This window comes from Acinonyx jubatus, chromosome A2 (assembly GCF_027475565.1).
Source record: "Acinonyx jubatus isolate Ajub_Pintada_27869175 chromosome A2, VMU_Ajub_asm_v1.0, whole genome shotgun sequence".
Lineage (NCBI taxonomy): Eukaryota > Metazoa > Chordata > Mammalia > Carnivora > Felidae > Acinonyx > Acinonyx jubatus.
The window spans coordinates 88,688,378-88,708,643 of record NC_069383.1 but is presented as its reverse complement, the minus strand read 5'-3'; the positions used below and the strand labels follow the sequence as shown (position 1 = coordinate 88,708,643).

General features: G+C 47.5%; 1 protein-coding gene across 10 annotated transcripts in view; it reads left to right on the top strand.

The window, feature by feature from the left end:
* The window catches only part of ATXN7L1 (ataxin 7 like 1), a 245,975-nt gene that overhangs the window by 204,556 nt on the left and 21,153 nt on the right, over positions 1-20,266 (top strand). For all 10 annotated transcript variants that reach the window (XM_027071688.2, XM_015076173.3, XM_015076172.3 and 7 more), the window contains 3 exons: positions 7,689-7,972; positions 11,146-11,228; positions 12,089-12,345. In XM_027071688.2, coding sequence (XP_026927489.1) covers positions 7,689-7,972; positions 11,146-11,228; positions 12,089-12,345 — 624 coding nt within the window. The remainder of the gene's footprint in view (positions 1-7,688; positions 7,973-11,145; positions 11,229-12,088; positions 12,346-20,266) is intronic.

Genomic DNA, 20,266 nt, shown 5'->3' with positions numbered 1-20,266 from the left:
TAGCGGGAGCCAATGACCTCTGGTGGCTACAGAGGGGAGCGCTCCTGCTTGCTTCTCCAGAGCCTGTCCTGGGCTGGGGGGAGGGGGTGGGGGGTGGGGGGGCGGGGTTGGGGTTCTGTTCTGCTCTGCACCAGCGCTCTCTCCAGGATCCACTTGCTTCCTGGTCGCTGACATCTCAAGTCCTGCCCTCAGAGGCTCTGATACCATTTTTGCCTTGATGTGAATTTCACTCGGTATTCGTTTTAACTGACACTTTTAGTTGTCAGAGCAGGTGCAATTGCTCTGGCCTAGGGTTGGTCTCACACTCCTCCTGGATGCGCCACCCAAGGCAGCAGCACAGCAGGCAAGCTGGTCCAAGTGCACTCTAGAGACAGCCTGTCCTGCACGACTTACCCTGCTGTGCCAGGACTCTGTTTTCCCTTCTTCATCTTCCTCTCCTCTAGCTTGCTGATTTTTTCCCACAGTCTTAGGGCATTACGACTCACCAGGAATGGCATTTAGTGCCTGTTGATCTCCCAGCGGGTTTGGGGACCACCTTCTGAGCTCCAGGCCTTGCGAAACCCTGATTAACCAAAGTGCTGGAGAGACTTTGGAGAGAGGCTGGTGCTGGGGCCTTCTGCCTCCAGGAAATCTGGAGCAGCTGAGAACCCATGCAGTCAGTCTTACAGAAGATGTCTTAGAGCCAGAAGAACCCCCATTACCTCCTGCTCACTTTTCCTCCAGAATGCGTTCTCCAGCTGGGATCTCTAACCTCTCATCCAGGCTTGGGCCGTGCATACAAGATCAGGGATTCAGAAACAATGGGGAAGGGAAGATGTCCTACCTAGTTCTGTTTTTCCTCTTCACTACACCCCCCAAAAGTGATCCTCCCCTGGGTGAATATGGTAAATATGGAAGGCCACCAGCCCCTTCCTCCTCCCGCCTTGTGTGGCCCTCCCTCCATTGTCGGACCAGAAGGCAAAGAGGACACAAGTTTCTGATGAGTTGCACCCCAGAGGTATACCCCACAAGACTCAGGGTCAGTAGGGAGAGGGGACAGCACAATCTTCTCTCCCCTTTTTATTTTAGCTCCAATTTGTTGAAGGCCAACTGTATGCCCAGCACTTTGCTAAGCACTCTGTTTGTATGATCTCATGTAATCACCTCAAATCTCTACCATGATCTTCATTTTACTGATAGGGAAACTGAGGCCCAGAGTGGTAAGTTCCTGAAATAAGGTAGGGAGGGCAGCCCCCATATGCCTATACGAGTCTGTCCCCGCCCAGGAGGCAGGGAGGAACTGAAACCGGCACATTTCCACTTTCCAGGTCAGCCACCCTCTTCTAATTCTCACAGAAGTCCTTACGGGCTTGCCGAGGCCCTGGACTTGGGAAGTCTGATGGCTTTTCTACCATAAGGCAACTGGCAGGATTCGCATCTAGGTTTGTCTGATTTGAAGCCTATATTCCTAACGATTATCCTAAACTATCTTGCAACGCCCCGTAGAGCAATGACATCCAACCCTCCTTGTTTCACTTGCTCCTGGCCACTTTTACAATTCATCAAAGTCCCCAGGTTCATCTCTCCCCCATTCATAATGGGCTGAAGGGAAAGTCCCACATCTTCTCAGTGGCTAACCACCTCTCCTCCGAGTTGATGGAGATGTTGGCCCATCACCCAAGTCACTGATGGAGATGCTCTAACCTTCCTGGCCAGCGACAGGTCCCTCTGAGCTCTGCTGGGTACCGCTCTGGGCTGGCACGAGACCCCGCTACCCAATCTTTTTTGCCTCTGCTGCCAGGGTCTCTCACCCCCAATAGCTCTGTGGTCTGACCACGTTTTCCCAGTTTATTGAGGGTGGGTTATATGGGAGCGAATCCAAAGCTGTGCAAAGGCCAGGAGAGAGTAAACACAGTGCTTTCTCCCTGACCACCGGACCTGACCCTCAGCCACAAAATAATATTGGATTAATCTGGCAGGTTTTTTTTTTTTTAATTTATGTGCTCTGTGGTTGATTACCCTGTTTTCTGTTTGCTTAAGGTGTTTACAAATTGGCTTTCTAAAAGTTTTTCCCAATCTGTTTTTCCAGATTAAAAAAAAAAAATTTTTTGATTCATTCATCGGGATTTACATAGTGCCTCCTCTATCCATTGAGGACTTTGTAGCTCTGTTACTGAGGCTGATTCTTAGCAATTGCCTGACCCTCAGGCTTTAAGAATGTCCCAGGTATTTCTTCCACTTGAAGAATTTAAACTTGATGTAAATAATGTCCTGATAGCTGCTCCCAGAATGCATCCAAATGAGCCAAATTTAATTCCTTCTCTGAGGATCTTTTAAAATAGAGTAAATCCCCCCTTTTATTTGGGATGACTTAAATACTGTCACTGCTTAGAAGGCAGGAGGCTGGGTGAGGTGGCCTGTTCAAGGATCTGGCAGTGACTCAGAGATCCTCAAAATTCTGCCAGGCCAGTAGCACAGGCACATGGGCCTTTGTCGAAAGAATTGGTGGGAAGAAATCAGACAGCTGAGAACTCTCATCAGACACATAACCCACAGCACAAATACCATATGTCTTCGGGCTCTTGCCTGTCAAATCCATCTTTACCCTGCGCCGGTAAGTAGAGCAGAGCTGGCAACGATTTCTGCAGGCCTCCAGATTTTCTGAACCGTTCTTTTAAGACTTATCTGTTGATGATGAAAGAATAAATCAGATCCACAGGACCTTGTAGCTGGCAGGAGAGCAGCTGGTCCCGAAAGACACGGGTGGCCCTTGAAAAGGCACCGTGAGATTCTTCCACCTCTGCTCTTTTGCAGACATCACCCTGGGCAGGAATCCACTTGGTGCCGGGAGAGCCATTTTTCTTAAAGCCAGAGCAGCCTCCTCGGTCCTGAATGATAAATTCAGACAGGCACTCAGGAAGAAGACATGGCAGCCAAAGCAGCAGAAAAGAAGCAAGGTAGATGTCTCCCCCACATAGCCAGGAGGCTGAGGGAGGACTTCCCAGGATCCCTTCCCTGGACCAGAGACAGAGATACAGGGCTAACAAGGAGATAACTACTCCCAGTATATTAGACACAGCAGGGGAACAAGCTGCAGCCCTGGGCTCCCTGGCAGCGAACGAAACAGGCATTATGAAAGCAACAGGGACAGAGCCGGACTCACCTTTCCCTTTCAAACTCTGCTCCTCCAAGAAAGGACAATAGCGAGGTGATAAATGCAGCTAATTGTGGGACTCAGGAAGTGTGTGAGTTGCATCCCTTAAGACAGAAAGGGAACTTGAAACTTGAGGGGCTTGGGCTTTCCTGAGGAGGGAGGCGGTAACTTCCAGGCTTGTTTATCACCTGAGCAAACAGTGATAAACTGCTTAGTCATCTGGGTGTTTCCAACTACCCACCCCTCCCAGCCCCCCCCCCCCACCCCGACCCCACGTGGAGATGTTTGAGTTAGTGCGATTCCATGCGGGGGAGATACCCACACTGAGAAAGCAGCGGTCAGAATCTTTTGGCTTCTTTCCAATGGAAAAAATTAAACCTGTTATTCAGGGTCCACTGCCCAGGGCTGGGACACTGTACTGGCCAGCGGTGATGGTAGGGGAAGTGGGACAGTGAGAAAGGGCACCATGGGAGAAAGCAGGAGGCAGTTGTGAGATGATGGTTTCCAGACAGCCGCACCCTCACACCCTGGAGTGTAGACACACGCGGGATGTGTGTGTAAGTGAAGCAGGGACCAGGGCTCTCAGCTGAAACGAGATGGAATGTCTGGGATCGGTTTTCCAAATTGTGTGGCACCATCTTGGAATCATTTCCTCCTTTGTTCGTTAGTTTATGATCTGAGAGCTGTTGCCAACGGTAGTGGAGAAAAGAGACTAAATATTCCAGTGGACTGATGGCTGACATTTATCTTGGGGAATCAGGTTGGCAAGAGCAAACAGGAAGGCTTTTCACCTCTCTCTCTCTCTCTGATTCTCGTTTCTTCTAAGGATGTGTTTGACCCTGCCCACCACCACTGAGCTGCCTGCTTCCCTGCTTTAACTCCTAGCAGAAGTACCTTCTCAACTCAGACCAGAGGCAGGTTACCTTAGAGGGGAAGCCCAAAACCTTAGGGGCAGAGGGACAACCAAAGATAAAAGTATCCGGGTCAGGGGTGCCTTGCTGGCTTAGTCAGAATGGCATGCAATTCTTGATCCCGGGGTTGTGAGTTTAAGCCCTACATTTTGGGTAGAGATTACTTAATATAAAGTCTTAAAAAAAAAAAAAGTATCCAGGTCAGTTCCCAGGTTCTCCTCCTTCACTCTATCTACAGCCCTTCTCCATTTAGTTACTGGACACCCTTAGAATTCCAACCTAAAACAAATGAGTCTCCTATCCCCTCCCACTGCCAAGATGGGTCCCAATTACTTGGCATCAGAGACGTTTACTCAGGGGCTCAGCTCCTTACAATTCATCTGGTCTTTGGAACCCTTGGAAACACTCTTGATCAGACTTTTTTCCCTAACGCCTCCCATTCCGATGCAAGAAAACTCAATCCCAGGGAACTTCACAGTAGCCTTCTCTTCTAATTTCTGATGGGCTCCAATTCCACATCCTGCCTATGGGCGTTGGGATTGAAGTCTGGAGTTCTGGAAGCATTGGCAGTAGAGGGTGTGACTGCACCACACTTGTTATATAGTGGAGAAAATTCCAAGTTGGGAGATCAGTCACAGATATTAGCTCACCTGGCTCAAGCTCACTCACTAACACACAGTTGGAAAGAAGCGTTACCAAAGAGATGAGTCAGCTGGCACTGTTCCAGATGGCTGGACCGAGTGGACCTGTGCTCTCGTGGCTGAATTAAGGAGCATGTTGGAGTTGGACGTTGACTTTAGGGGAGAAACACAAACTGTACCATAAGCATTTGAGGACCATTTGGCTTGGTGTTTACATTTATTTCAGTTCTTACGATTGCTCTAGACTATTCCAGCCCAACATTATATCTTTGTCGGCTGAACTCATGGGTACTCAGCATGTGCCCTGGCCATTTTCCACAGAAACTAGAGGCCTTCCCTTTACTCATACCAGCTCATGCAACAACAGCCTGAAACCCCAGGGCCCTAATTTCCTTTCCTGAATTTACTGGGCTTCACAAAGAAGGATATCAGAGAAGGCCACTCAGGCACTAGAGAATCCTCCCACCCAAAGTTGAACTTCTTATTCTAAAAAAACAGAAATCAACAGATCAGGACAAAGGTGACTAAATCAATAAGAGCTTTATTTTATTTTATTTCATTTCATTTCATTTTTCGAGAGGGGGAGAGGGAGCACCTGCGTGGGTGGGGGAGGGGCAGAGATAGAGAATCCTAAGCAGGCTCCATGCCCAGGGCATCAGGCTCCATCTCACAGCAGTGAGAACATGACCTGAACCAAAATCAAGAGTCAGACACTTAAGTGACGGAGTCACCCAGGCGCCCCTCAACAGGAACTTTTTAAGCAGGCCTTTATAATATGTGTTTTTAAAGCCAGGATATTGACATGTAATTTAAGTTCCATGAATTTTGTGATTTGTTGGGGGGGAGGGAGTGGTTTGTATTTTTACTTGTGATAAAATACGCATAAGAAAATGTGCCATTCTAACCACTTTTAATGTATAGTGTTAAGTACATTCACGTTGTACAACCAATCTCCAGAACTCTTCATCTTGCAAAACAGCAACTTTATACCCATAAATAACAGCTCCCTGTTCTCCCCCAACCCCAGCCCTTGGCAACCATATTTCTCCTTTGTGTCTGTATGAATATGACCACTCTAGGTACCTCACAAAAGTGGAATCTTCTGATGTTCGTCTTTTTCTGACTGGCTTGCTTCACTTAGCATAATGTTCTCAATGTTCATCCATGTGTCAGAATTTCCTTCCTTTTTAAGGCTGAATAATATTCCACTGAATGGATATACCACAGTTTGTGTATCCAGCCAGCCGTTAATTGTCGTTTGGGTTGCTTTCACCTTTTGGTTGTTGTGAATTATGCTGCTGTGAACATGGGTGCACGCCTATCTCTTCAAGACCCTAATTTGTATGGTTTGTGTCTTTTAAAATTGAGTGAGGGAAGGAGCCTAGAAGAATCCCATGTCCCATGGTTTTACATTTTTTTACCATTCAGAAAAAAAAAAAAATCAGGAATGCAGCATTAATTTCAGCAGGTAACCTCTTTCCAGCTTCTTACCGTGCTGACTTTTCAAGGGCTTCTTGTGCTTCAGTGCTTTGTGAGTACTTTGCAAATTGCCACTAAATAGAAGGTAGCAGCAGTCGGGACATAACTCAGTGATTGAGACACTGATCAAAGACGAAATTATCAGGGACTTAGTGTATTACTGAAACCCACTGTTCCACTTTCCCTTCACGCAGGACTTGAAATCCCACACCATCCTTCCCCAGGTCAAGAAAGCACATGGTCCGAGGGTAAAGTGGGTGAAGTCCAGCGACAATCTGCTTAACCACTGAGTGCCCTTCTCACTGGCAAAGACCTATAAATAACACCTGTGATCCTGTTTCAAAGTTAGCAAAGAGGCAAGGGCTCAGGGGTCACTAAAATAATTTCATGAACAAATTGGTCCAAAAAACGATCTGTGACTAAATCTGAGAGGAGCCAGCCAGCCATGTGGACAGATGAGACTCCTCCCCTGCAGAATCAGCCTCTCTCTCATGCCCTACATTGTCTGCACGTATGTATAAGCTATATTCTAGATCATTTGGCATTCAAATAGCTAAGTCGGCTCCTCTCAGCTCAGAGATGATTGGGGAGCTGAAGTGTTAGCGTTCTGCCCTCCTACAAGGAGGAAAGAGAACAGTTCAGGAACCAGAGAAAAGCTTATTCATCTCTTCTCATCTTTCAAGACCCTGAGACAGAATCCTCCACAGCCCCCCCAGACACAGGGTCCCCCAGCATTACATGCACAGAAATCAAACGCATATCCATTATCGGAGAAATCGCAGGGAAGTGGGGCTATGGTGACAGATTTTGAAGAGCAAACATGCACCTTTGTGCTATGTCTTCTTAAAATTCATCCTCTCACCTGCCAGCCTTGAGAATTGCCTATTTACATAACTAGCTGCCTAAAATGGCATATTAGATAATGTTACATGGTGCCTCTCTCAGTCTGAGCCCGTCCCCAGGACAGGAGTGATCCAGAAGTCCTCCAACAGCAGGTAGCATGGCTCGCTGGCCCGCAGCCATGCCTCCGTGCAGCATGAGCCTGTCAGCGCTCCCGAGCTAAGCAGATGTCAGGCCTGATCGCCGAGGTGGGAGACCAGCGAGCAGCAGGGGGAGGGGATGTGAGTCAGCAAGTGGCATGGTGGCACACCCTCTTCAGGGGACAAACAGCATCTCTTCTGAGCTTCACAGCGGGCACCTTGTTCTGCCCAAGGTGCTGTCTCAGAGACCGCCGACATGTCGGGGCTGAGAAGGGGGAGCTGCAGGGTCTATGAGGACAGCCGGTACAGGAGGTAATCAGTCAGCTCCGATGCCATCCCTGGCGCTGCGCCAGCCTCGAACCCCCCGTTGGCCCTTTCCAAGGCACAAATCTCCCTCCCATCAAGGGATCGCGCTGCTCGCTTGTAAGAGGAGTATAAATAAGTGATAAGGAAGTGTTCTGATGAGGGTAAGCGGGTATAGCTTCTCAGCGGACCAGATGTATCAAAGAAGGCAATTGTGTGTGTCTATTCATTTATTTTTCAGCGTTCCGGTTCCTGTAGTCAGTTTAGAGAAAATCCCTAATCTAGTGAAGGCAGATGGTGCCAATGTCAAAATGAACTCAACAACCACTACTGCGGTCACCTCCTGCTCCACCTCGTCCTCTGCCGTCTCCACCCCACCTTTAATTAAGCCAGTCTTGATGTCTAAGTCAGTGCCACCCTCCCCAGAGAAGATCTTAAATGGCAAAGGAATTTTGCCCGCCACAATAGACAAGAAACACCAAAATGGCACCAAAAACAACAACAAGCCTTACAGGAGACTTTCAGGTATGTGTCTGTATCGTTAGAGTCGGACTCATGATTAGAGCGCCTCTGGGTCATATTCGTAACCAAGGAGCGGTGTGTTCTTACAATTAAGCAGGTCTGTTTCATTTTAAGGGGGACACGGAATTTATGTGCAAACAGGACCCCTGCCTAAAACTGCGAGGGAGAAATGGTTCTCTTATTTCCGGGTCGGACGAGGTCTCTCGCTCGACTCAGTGGGAGTTGATCCTCTTGACCCGGGAGGCAGGATGCTTTCCACCAACCACAACAGCCCATGCATTGTGATGGTCTTACCGTGTGCTGACAGGCTGGCCTGCTCCCTGGGTTTCCGTGGAAGCCTCAGCGCAGGGAAGGTGGACAACCATAATGATACCCAACAGTACCTCAGGGCGGGCTCGGGACAGTCCCATCTACCCCACTCTGTCCTTTGGTCTAGTTGGTTGCCATGTTGATTCTGTGGTCTGGAGCTACCACTGCCTTTCCCACATAATCAGGTTGGAATTGCCATTCAGGAATGCTTGGACTAGCACAGCAGGTGAGGTGTTGAGGGATTTCTCCCAGATCTACTTCTTGGTTGTCTGCATAGACACTCAGGATGCCTGGAAAGGTGCACTTGGCCAGTCTTTGAGGCAATGGCTGCCCTTAGAGGCCCCCATAGGGATGATATTGGCTTTGGATTTGTTGTAGAACTAAATCTGGCAGTTCTGCTTCCTCCAAAAGACCAAGAAAAGCTATAAACTTTATAACGTCTTCACACACCATGGGCATTTATCAAATGTTGACTAGAAAAAAGAAAATACAACGAAAACCACCCTGTGAGAGAGAAACTGGGCCCTCTAGTAGGAGCATAATTCTTAATCAACCTAAGAATTGTGGGTCATTTTTATTTTGTACTTTGTGTTAATGTGTATTTTGGTTTTCCTGTCTTACATCTGTAACTTAAAAAAAAAAAAATTATTTCTTAAAAGTACTTTGTCCCCAAAGCATTCAGAAAATTTTTACCCTAAAAATGTCTCTATGTACTATTCACCCACTATCAAGGAAGGAAGGTAGGGCCTGGCAGTCTCTTGGAGCCTTTCGGGGCCTCCCTGTGTAGACAGGAGCCCCCTGCTCCTGGCTCTCTTCCTGAATGGAAAGTTCAATTTCACTCTGCAGAGCTGGGTGGTAACATCCCTGGAAAAACCAGTAGGCCCGGCTGGGCAGTGTCCAGAGGCAGAAGCGTGACCATGGCTGCCAGCCTGCACCCTGACCTGAAGTTATATGGGGGGGGGGAGGTTCTTGTTGTCTGTTGGTTTTGCATTTTGTTGGTTGTTTTGTCTCATTGGGTCTTTTGTTTCTATCTCGCTTGTTTCTATCTCGCTTTGACATTTGGCGGCCAGCTCCTATTGCCCAGCCAAGCAACCTGCTCAGTTGCGGGCCAGTGTGAGAGCTGGTGTGGATCCGGGCCCCGGTCTGACTCCAACAGGCCTAAGGGAAAGAACTCCATGGCAGGCAGCCTGGGGCCCGGCGCCCAGGCCCTCCTTGGTGGGCAGCGAGGGCACACAGGAAACAGGCGTCTCCAGGCCTCACAGTTTTCTAGTCCTAAAAGTGAAGCTAGAGAAAGGTGGGGTAGGGGGGCGGGGGGGGGGGTGGGGATGGTGCCTGGCTGGCTCATTCGGTGGAACATGCAACTCTTGATCTCGAGGTTAGGAGTTTGAGCCCCACATTGGGCGTAGAGATTACTTAAAAATCAAGTCTTTGAAAGAGAAGAAGATGATGATGACAATGACAAAAACAAAAAGAGGTGGGAGGCATTTTGATAGCCAACCAGGAAATCTGTCTTGGACGTCAGAATGTTTTTTATCGAACCATCATCATCACCACCGATGCAGCCACCAGCACAACCCCCAAACCCTCTTTTAAAAACAGAACACATTCAGTTATTGTGCTCCGAGTAACCTCCTTTTAGTTTGCAGCTATTCAGACCTCTTAAGGAGACATTCCCAAATTTATATACAACCCCCACCCGCACACCCACCCACCAACACGGCTGCCGGCCTCCCTGAATGCCCAGAAGAGCTGTGTCATCCCTGTGCTTCAGGACTCAGGTGTCTGCTGGGTGCCTTCCAGAAACAGCACAGACCATCTGAGAGGTGAACCTTTGAAGCCTAAAGAGTCCTTAAGGGATGGCCTCACTTCCCCTCCTTCTCCAGGGGGAGGGAGCATTGCTGTAATCCAGAAGGAGCAAAGGATCCATAAGTGGGCATAAAAAGTTCAGCGTCCTTAGAAGTAACCTCACCATGAGCCATCCACAGTCCAGGGAGAAGGCGGGAACTGGAGAAAGCCTAGCCTGTCTGCAGCCGCCCTTCAGCCCCAACAGGCTGGCTAGCCCTGGCTCATTCCCATTTGGAGCAACAGGGCCCGTGCTGGGTGCAAAGCAAGCTGGGAGACTAGCAGGACCTGCCCTCCAGGCAACTTACAACTATGCAGACACACATAGAGCACACACCCGAACTTTCCCCCTGCCCCTGCCTACAACTCGGCCAGAACATTCCCGAATCAGGTAAACGACATTTCTGGTCAGCGCGGCTGCACGAAAAGCCTGGTGCTGAAGACGTGGCAAAGCACAAGAGAGGCAGGTCACACTGACCTGTCAAGGAATAATCTCCCACTTAAATGGCTAAAAACCAGCAGGAAGGCGAGGTGGGGGGGAGCCGCCCAGGACACAGTGGCCCTTGGGCCTCAGGCCCTCTTCCTGGTCTGCAGCCAGCTATGCCCAAAGTGCCAAGTACCTGGGGAACTCTTCAAGTGACATAAAGTGTGACAGCGTCAGGGCTCCTCGCCCTCCGGTGCCTGCCCCCACCCTCCCCCCCCCCCCCCCCCCCCCCCCCCCCGGCCTTGTGCTGCATTTACATCCCTCCCGAAGCTGGACCTGGAACTCAGGGGTCAAAGGGGAGCGCCATTTTCCCCTGAGCGGTTCTTGAAGCATTTTAGCGGCCAGTTGGGGGGAAAAAAAAAAAGAAAAAGAAAAAGAAAGAAAGGAAAAGAAAAACAAAACAAACAAACAAAAAACCCAGATTGCCTGACAATGTCTCACTTGTTGGTGCAAATGTGCATTTTTTTTTAAATGTAGTCTTAATGCCATATCCTATTTAGTCTCCTTTTTTCTTATATTTTTTGTTTGTTTCTTAAACCAGAGAGAGAATTTGACCCAAATAAACACTGTGGAGTATTGGATCCCGAGACAAAGAAACCTTGCACAAGATCCCTCACCTGCAAGGTATTTCTCTTTCCATAAAAAATACTTCCTGCTCTCGCTGGGGCCTTTGTCGAAATGTTTGCATGCCACTCTCTGCACACGGCAGGGTGTGGAACCTCGACATGACCCCCAGCTGTTCTTTGTAAGGGAAATGCTTTCTTCTCTTCCATGGTAGCAGAGTGCCTGCCTCAAGCTGGCTGGCTTTTTAAGAAGGAAAAAAAAAAAAATAGGCTTCCCCTGTTACTTGTGAGGCCAGACAGTAAATTGTATTTATAGGCACTCACAGGCGGTTCTAAACCCTGCTACGTTTTAATGTATGCGGGAGCGGCGGCAACGGCGGCAGCGCCTGAAAGGCAGCCCCGGAGGGGAGGACGAGCGGCCGCGCCCCTGATCCGGCCACGCCGGGTGGCCACGGGGACAGCCGACGCGAGGCGGCCGCCATCGGGTAGCCCCCGGCCCCCGTATTTCACACTGAAGTGCTAGTGCTCCCCGGGCTCGAGGCCGTGGCCCCCTCTGCCCGGTGGCCGGCCGTGTGTGTCCGGGCCAAAGCCAGCCTCCCACCTGCACCTGGATTAACTCTAGCGCGCCCTCACCGTTGCCTTTCATCCAGAGAGGTTTCCGTGGGCTCTGCGCGGAAGCTGGTCATCCTAAGCCATTTTCTGGAGGAAGCTTTGGCTTCTTAACGCCAGGAGTGTAGGGCATGGTTGCGTTTGTGTGGTGTCTGCCTCTTCCCAGCCACAGAACAGGAGCCGTTGCCTTGAAGTTGACTTTTCAAGCACCTCCAAATTCCCATGAATTGCTGTTTCTGAAATGGAGGGCCTGGGGAAGCAGGTTTATGTGCTGATCAAAGAGGCTGTGCTTTTCATCTCTCTTCTCCTTAGACACATTCACTAAGCCATCGGAGGGCAGTCCCAGGCCGGAAAAAGCAATTTGACCTCCTTCTGGCAGAACACAAAGCCAAGTCCCGCGAAAAAGAAGTTAAAGATAAAGAGCATCTCCTGACTTCGGCGAGGGAAGTACTTCCAAACCAACCGGGGCCAGCGCAGGACTCTCTGCCAGGACCTTCGGGGAGCTCTGGGCCAGAACCGAAAGTCGCATCCCCTGCAAAATCCAGGCCGCCTAACTCTGTGCTTCCTAGGTAAGTCCCATTCGGCAGTAGAAGCCCTGAGTCCTTGGTCAAGTGGCTCTGCCTTGCTGGGTCGTGTGTGGGCTGATCACGTGGCATCTGGAAGTCGTAAGAGCCCTACCTCGTAAGGCGGTTGTGAAGTGTAAGTGAGATCACGGGCATAAGGGGCTCGGCCAATGCCCACCGTATAGTGTTCAGTGGGTGTTCCTGCTGTCGTCATCCTCATCACCATCATCACCATCATCACCATCATCATCATCACCATAGCAGATCTATTTCAGACAGTATGTGTTTTTACAGAGCAAGAGTAATCTGGAAGTTAATACCTGGAAAGGCTGAGCTATATCAGCCACCGGGCAACTTTCTGGTGGCCTGGGTTTTTAGATTAGTTGGACGCTCCCGACACAGAGTGGGGTAGTCCTCACACCTTAGGAGCCCATTTGCCACGATATCTTGTGACTTTTTTTCCACGAGTCTCCTCTGATCGGGGCGAAAGGAAAATTGGCATCACAGAGGCTGTTTGTCCTTACATTTCCCTCCACACCAAGAAAGCTGAGCCATCTGTTTGGGGTTTTATTTGGTTGTCCTGGACAGAAAGGAAAGAACAGAAAACAGAATTAAAACCCATTTGGATTAAGAACGATTTAAAATCTATGCGTGTCTGTTTTGATGGGCCGTGGGGTACTAAGCAGCCAACCGATTTCCAGGTAATAAGACAGGGAGCCCTTCATTCCCAAATATTTATCTAGTGCTTGCTTCATAAGCAAGGTACAGACAGACCTCGTTTTATTGCGCTTCACAGATACTGCAATTTGTTACAAATTGAAGGTGTGGGGCAACCCTGCATCGAGGAAGTCTGTCGGTGCCATTTTCCCAACAGCAATCGCGCACTATGTCTCTGTGTCAACGAAGTGTTTGTTAATTAGAGTATGTAAATTAGATATAATGCCATTGCACACTTAATAGACTATAGTACAATGTAAACATAATTTTTCTATGCACTGGGAAACCCCCCTCCCCAAAAATGAATTTGATTCACTTTATTGCAATATTGGCTTTATGGCAGCGGGGTGTAACCAAACCCATGATGTCTCTGAGGTATGCCTGTACTATGTTAGGTACTTCCAAGCAGTAGTACAGAGATGAACGAAATTAGAGCCTGCTTTTTAAGAATCTAGAGTTTAGGGGTGCCCAGGTGGCTCAGTCAGTTCAGCGTCCAACTTCAGCTCAGGTTATGATCTCGAGGTTCATGGGTTAGAGCCCCATGTCAGACTCTGTGCTGACAGCTCGGAACCCGGAGCCTGCTTTGGATTCTGTGTCTCCCTCTCTCTCTGCTCCTCCCCCACTAGCACTCCGTCTCTGTCTCTCTCTCTCTTTCTTTCAAAAATAAACATTAAAAATTAAAAAAAAAAAAAAAGAATCTAGAGTTTAGAAGATAAGACTCAAATATCCAGAACTTCATGAAAAGGAAACATTAATAACAATATATGAGACTTGCAGATAGTGGTATTTTCAGATCATTTTTAATGCGTACAGTATGAATCTCAAGGGGTAGTTTAGTCAGCAAGTAGGCATAAAGAGAACACAGTTGTGGGCGCCTGGGTGGCTCAGCCGATTAAATGTCCGACTCTTTATTTCGGCTCAGGTCATGATCTCACAGTTCATGAGCCTACAGTTGGGAGCCTACTAGGGATTCTCTCTCTTCCTCTCTCCCTGCCCCTCCCCTGCTCTCATACTCACTCTCTGTCTCTCTTTCTCTCTCTCAAAATGAATAAGCTTTTTAAAAAAATTTTTTAAAGATTAAAGAGAACATAGTTATAAAAGAAGGGGATGGAGTTGATTTTTAAAGCAAAAGCAAATATTTGATGACAGTTGTTACTGATCTACTGGGTTCTCACCTTCATGCCTTCCACTGGCACAAGCCAGATCCAGTTTGATAGCCAGAGTCCCTCTGTCAGAACCGCCGACCTTGGCTTCAGGTTCAGGAGGACACAGTAGATGGAATGGCCCCCCACACACATTTCCTGCATCATAACCATTGCTGTGTTGTTACTACCAACTTATGTGTCCCACCATTTTGCAGGATCATTTTACAACTACTCCTTACTGTCACGCCAGATGTTGGTGAAGGATATTACCTTTCCTTAGCTTTGGAGTTCAGCAGATGGTCTGTTCCAAATTCTGGGAGGGGATTCAAGCCTATGTACAGCGGCTTTCAAACTTTTTTGTGGCTGTAGAACTTTTTTATTCCTACAAAACCGTACATGGTACCCAATATAAAAGCAGACCTTGGAGCGCCTAGGTGGCTCAGTCGGTTAAACATCTGACTTCAGCTCAGATCATGATCTCACAGTTCATGAGTTTGAGCCCCACGTCGGGCTCTGTGCTGACAGTTCAGAGGCTGGAACCTGCTTCAGATTCTGTGTCTCCCATTCTCTGCCCCTCCCCTGCTCATGCTCTGTCTCTCTCTGTTTCTCAACAATAAACATTAAAAAAAAAAAAAAAAAAAAGCAGACCTGCCTCCACCTAACTCCAGCTCAGCTCTGCTTCCATCACACATATAACTCACAGCCTGCTGTCCCCCCAGCCCACCCGAGGGATCCCTGTCAAGTCCCCAAGGGCTCCGGGGAACCCAGTTTGAAAACCCTCCTTTATTGTATGGTTCAGGTTCACCATCAAGATGGAGGCATTTCTCACCCTAGCAGACAGAGTACCTGGTGTGACGGAGAAGCCATGGGGCAGCTGTTAAAAAAGCAAAAACAGGCAGTGGAGGTTTAAGAGCTGCTTCTTAATGTTCCTTTTTTACTTAATTTTCCAGGGAATGTTTGTCAATAGAGAAATGCCAAGTGTTTATGTTCTCATAAGGAAGCAGAAGAAAGAGAAAGAATGAGGTTAATCAGCAAAAAAGAATGTCTCTGAATGGAAGAGGCAAAGGGGGTGCATTATAAATGTTGGCTAACAATAATTGTTAAAGATGTTTTTCAAGGTTGAGGTAGGCACCAGAAAACTCAGGGATGAACTCTGCTCAAACTTTGTGGGAAATAATGTTCTTTTTCACTTGGTTTTACTTAGGATGAAATGCCATACAATCAGGGATTGAAAAAGCATGATCAGAATTTAATGCCCTCCTTGGGGCGTCTGGCTGTCTCAGTCAGTAGAGCATGTGATTCTTGAAATCATGGTTGTAAGTTCAAGCCCCATGTTCGGTATAGAGATCACTTAAAACTAAAATCTTTAGGGGCGCCTGGGTGGCTCAGTCGGTTAAGCAGCCGACTTCAGATGAGGTCATGATCTCACAGTTCGTGAGTTTAAGCCCCATGTTGGGCTCTGTGCTGACAGCTCAGAGCCTGAGGCTTGCTTCAGATTCTGTGTTTCCCTCTCTCTGCGCCCCTCCTCTGCTCTCACACTCTGTCTTTCTCTGTAAAAAATAAATAAACATAAAAAAAAAACTAAAATCTTAAATTAAAAAAAAAGAATTTTAATGTCCTCACCTAAAACATAAAACATTGTTTCCTCATATTCATGATATACAATACATATAATATTTCAGTCACAGGGCGCCCGGGTGGCTCAGTCAGTTAAGCGGCCGACTTCGGCTCAGGTCATGATCTCGCGGTCCGTGAGTTTGAGCCCCACGTCGGGCTCTGTGCTGACAGCTCAGAGCCTGGAGCCTATTTCGGATTCTGTGTCTCCCTCTCTCTGACCCTCCCCCGTTCATGCTCTGTCTCTCTCTCTCTGTCTCAAAAATAAATAAACATTAAAAAAAAAGTTTAATATTTCAGTCACAGTAATTATTGCTAATTGGCAAAAAAATTATCACATGTAAATGGAAATATTGTAATCCCTTCGCAATCATGAATTCCTTTTGTAGGAAATGCTACCACGTGTGAATTTCTTTTTTTGTTTGTTTATTTTGAGAGAGAAAGAGAGAGCACATGCCCGTGTGCACAAGCCGGAGAGGGGCAAAGAGAGAGAATCCCAAGCAGGTTCCGCACTGTCAGCACAGAGCCCAATGTGGGGCCCAAACTCACAATCCGGAATGTGATATGGTGACCTGAGCCAAAAATCAAGAGTCACACGCTTAACCAACTGAGCCCCCCCAGGTGCCCTGTGTGAATTTATTTCTTACATATTGTTTGGCAACTTTGAAAATATTTCACTTCTCATATTCTTGAACTGCAACCCATTCTTGTCAAGGGTTCCTGAGAAAAGAACTTAGGTCTAGAGCTGGACAAGTTTAAGTCAGATAACAAGCATTGGAACAAGGTTGGAAGTGCAAACATCAGCTCCATGCTTGCTAACAAGATGAGCACCATCCTGTTTCTGGGTTTCTCCAGCTTCAAGCAGCTCATCTGTAAAGCAGAGCTAAGAAGAATTAAGTGATAAGTACTAAGCTCCTAATAAGCACTCAATTAATGGAAACTGGTAGTCAGTCATAGTAGCATTTCATGGGAAAGCAGTGTGAGTAATAAAGGCCTTGGTGCCACCTAATTTCCAGTTGCCCATCCTTCTGGCCACTGCTTACCAACCTGGGGGCCCTTGAATAACATGCTACTGTGCTCTGTTTCTTCGTCCCGACTCTAAAGGAACATCCCAAGAGTTATAGATGACCAGACTAACCAAAACCATGAGGATTCTTTAGGAAAGGGGGAGGAGAGCAGAGGGTTAAGCCAGGCTCTGACAAGCCAGTCTCTGGCCCCCAGGAGGGAGGGAGGAAAAGATAGGCTGTGGAAGCCAAGACTGACAAAATCTAGGCACATTCCCTTCTGTCTCGTAGACGCTCGCACATCTAATCTTAAAGTATAAAAATGGCAAAATCCAATGACTCTTAGACTGACAAGGGTAGTGAGGAGACAGGCAGAAGGTTCTGGATACCTAAAAAAGGGCAAAGATGCTTCTGGAGTGAAAGCGACTGCAACTTATGCCTCATTAGGACAAATGTTATGGCTACACTGTAAGCCTCAGCTGAATATTTGTCCCTCTGCTTTTTCTACATCCATTTCTCAATATGGGGGGCTTTGAAGTCAAGCAGACCATATCAAGTCTCATGTCCACTTGTTAGTAGCTTTGCCACCCATTTCCTCATCTGAGAAGTGTAGATAGCACTTATACCCACCTAAAGCAGTGGGTCACTCGCACAAGAAAACGTACGTTGCATGCCTTGCACATAGTAGGACCCAGTTAAGGTCAGTTGCCTTGTGTTCTCTTCCCCAAAGCACTCAGACAGCCCGAGGCTCACGCCTCATCCAAGGGGTGGGGGAGGGGACTTTCTGTAAGGTTCCCGGAGTGGAACTGGGCACAGACCTTTATCACGTACATTGTCTTTAGACCAGACTGGTAACTGGAGAGCGGAGGGTGATGTCGTGCTGAGGGGGATGGCAGCTTACCAAACTTGAGCAATGTTTTCAACACCTTCCCATGACTGGTTGTCCCATTCCTCATCACTCCCTGCCAAGCCTTGTTTTTCCTGAGACACAGGTTGGTTCCAGCACACTCCTTCCCTCCCCAGGCTCTGCTGGAACGTCTTGGAAGCGTCTCCCATCATCGCCAGGAGGGTGGATACATCTCGAGTGAAACAAGCCTGGAAAGGAACACATTCAGAGCTCCTTCTTCACTGGTGCCTTGCACACCATCATCACTCGTGATTCCGGCTCCGCTCTCGGAGCCAATTCTGCTCTGGACACGGATTTCCATGCTCAGCTTCACTCTCCAGAATTCTCCTCCCCTCATCGCTCTTTTATCTGGCAAGCAGAATTTACTCTTAAGTGTTTCAACCATTTGTTTTCTTTTTTTCCTTAATGAAACTTTATTTTTTTTAATCCAAGTAAAATGGTCACGTAGCTCAAAAGTCAAATAGAACCAAAAGACTTAGAATGAAAAATAGAGTTTGTGCCATGCTGGAAGTCTCTCCACCCACTCTGTGTCAGAGCACCTGTTTCCTGGATCCCATTGCCTTCCTCTCTCTTGGCTTGCTCCTTGATTTTGGTAGAGTATCTCCTCCATCAGTTTCCTGTGACAAGGTTCAAGGGGGGTCAATTTTTAGAACCCTTACACGCCTGAGAAAAATTTTGTTAATGTTTTTATTTATTTTTGAGAGAGAGAGAGAGAGAGAGAGAGAAAGAGCACGTGTGTGCAAGTCGGGGAGGGGCAGAGAGAGAGGGAGACACAGAATCCGAAGCAGGCTCCAGGCTCTGAGCTTTCAGCACAGAGCTCAATGCGGGGCTCAAACTCGAGAACTTCAAGATTATGACCTGATGTCAGGCACCCCTGAATGTTTTTATTCTACCCTCACACTTAATTGATAATCTCTATGAGTATGTAACTGGATTGAAAATCATTTCCCTGAGTGGAGCACCTGGGTGGCTGTCACTTAAGCGTCCAGCTTTGGCTCAGGTCATGATCTCATGGTTTGTGGGTTTGAGCCCCGTGTCGAGCTCTGTGCTGACAGTTCAGAGCCTGGAGCCTGCTTCGAAATCTGTGTCTCCCTCTTTCTCTGCCTCTCCTCAACTTGTGCTCTCTTTCTCTCAAAAATAAATAAACATTAAAAAAAGAAAGAAAGAAAGAAAATCATTTCCCTACAGAATTATGAAGGCATTTTTTGATTGGCTTCTAGCATCAAAAATTTTTATTGAGAAGTTTGGTATCATTCAGATTCTCATTTCTTTGTGCATGATCAGTTTTTAATCTCTGAAGCCTGGGGCTTTAAAATTTCAGGTATCACTGGATATGGGTCTGTTTTCATTCATTGTACTGGGTACTCAGTGGATCTTTTTCATCTGGAAATCCCTGTTTCTGGGATATTTTCCTATGCTACATCTTGGCTAATTTTCTCCCCACTATTGTCTTTATTCTCTCTATTGACTTCCCATTAGCTGGATGTTGGACCTTTTGCTCTGATGTTTTCATTCTTTTACCTCTTTTCCCCTGTTTCTCTTCATCTCTTGTTCTACTTTCTGAAAGATTTTCTTTTATTTTACCTTCAAAAGTGTATGTGAAATAATCCACTTATGATTCACTTTTTAAAATTCTAGGATCTGGTTCTTAGATAAAAAGAACTTCTAATTGCTTCTCAGAATATCATACAAGATACTATCATTTTGCAGAGGTAATACCATTCTAATATCTTTGAAGATAGGTTTTTTTTTTAGTTGTTTCCTCTTTCCTTTGCTATCTTGATTTCTTTCGTGCTGTGCATTTGATGTTTGGCTAGTCGGTCTCATAATGGAGATGTTCCAGGAATGTTTGGTGATCCCTAAGCATTCACATTTAAATTTTTTTAATGTTTATTTATTTTTGAGAGAGAGAGAGAGAGAGAGAGAGCACAAGCAGGGGAGGGGCGGAGAGAGAGGAAGACACAGAATCTGAAGCAGGCTCCAGGCTCTGAGCTGTCAGCACAGAACCTGACGTGGGGCTGGAACTCATGAACCTCGAGATCTGACCTGAGCTGAAGGGGGGGTGGGTGCCTAACCATTCACATTTAAAAGAGAAGCACTAACAGTCTGATTGGAAGTCTGTGTGGGTCTGTCAGCAAAAAGGATTCTCAAAGGCAAGATCTGGAAGCTTTTTCAAGGCCATTCAGTTTCTCAGGGAATGAATCCTTCATGGTGATAGGCATTCCGGAAGTGCCCACTAACTAGAGATAGCCCACAGTCACCTTGTTTCCAGCCCTGTGCTTCTCTCCTGATCTCTGCCGAGCCCGCAGCCCCTTGTCTAGGGTCTCTCCAGTTGAGTTTCTCTGCAGAGTAAACCTTTGTTCTCTTGTTGGAGAGTTGGTTGGAGAAGGTGGGACCTGGCAGGGGCAGTGGTGCATCATCTGGCCATGTGAGGTCGTGGTGTTGACCTGTAGGTCCAGCTACCACATGGGAAGACCTTCAGCTCTCCCTCGAGACTTAGCCCACACCTCACCCATGACTTTTGCAGCCCTAGGTAGCTC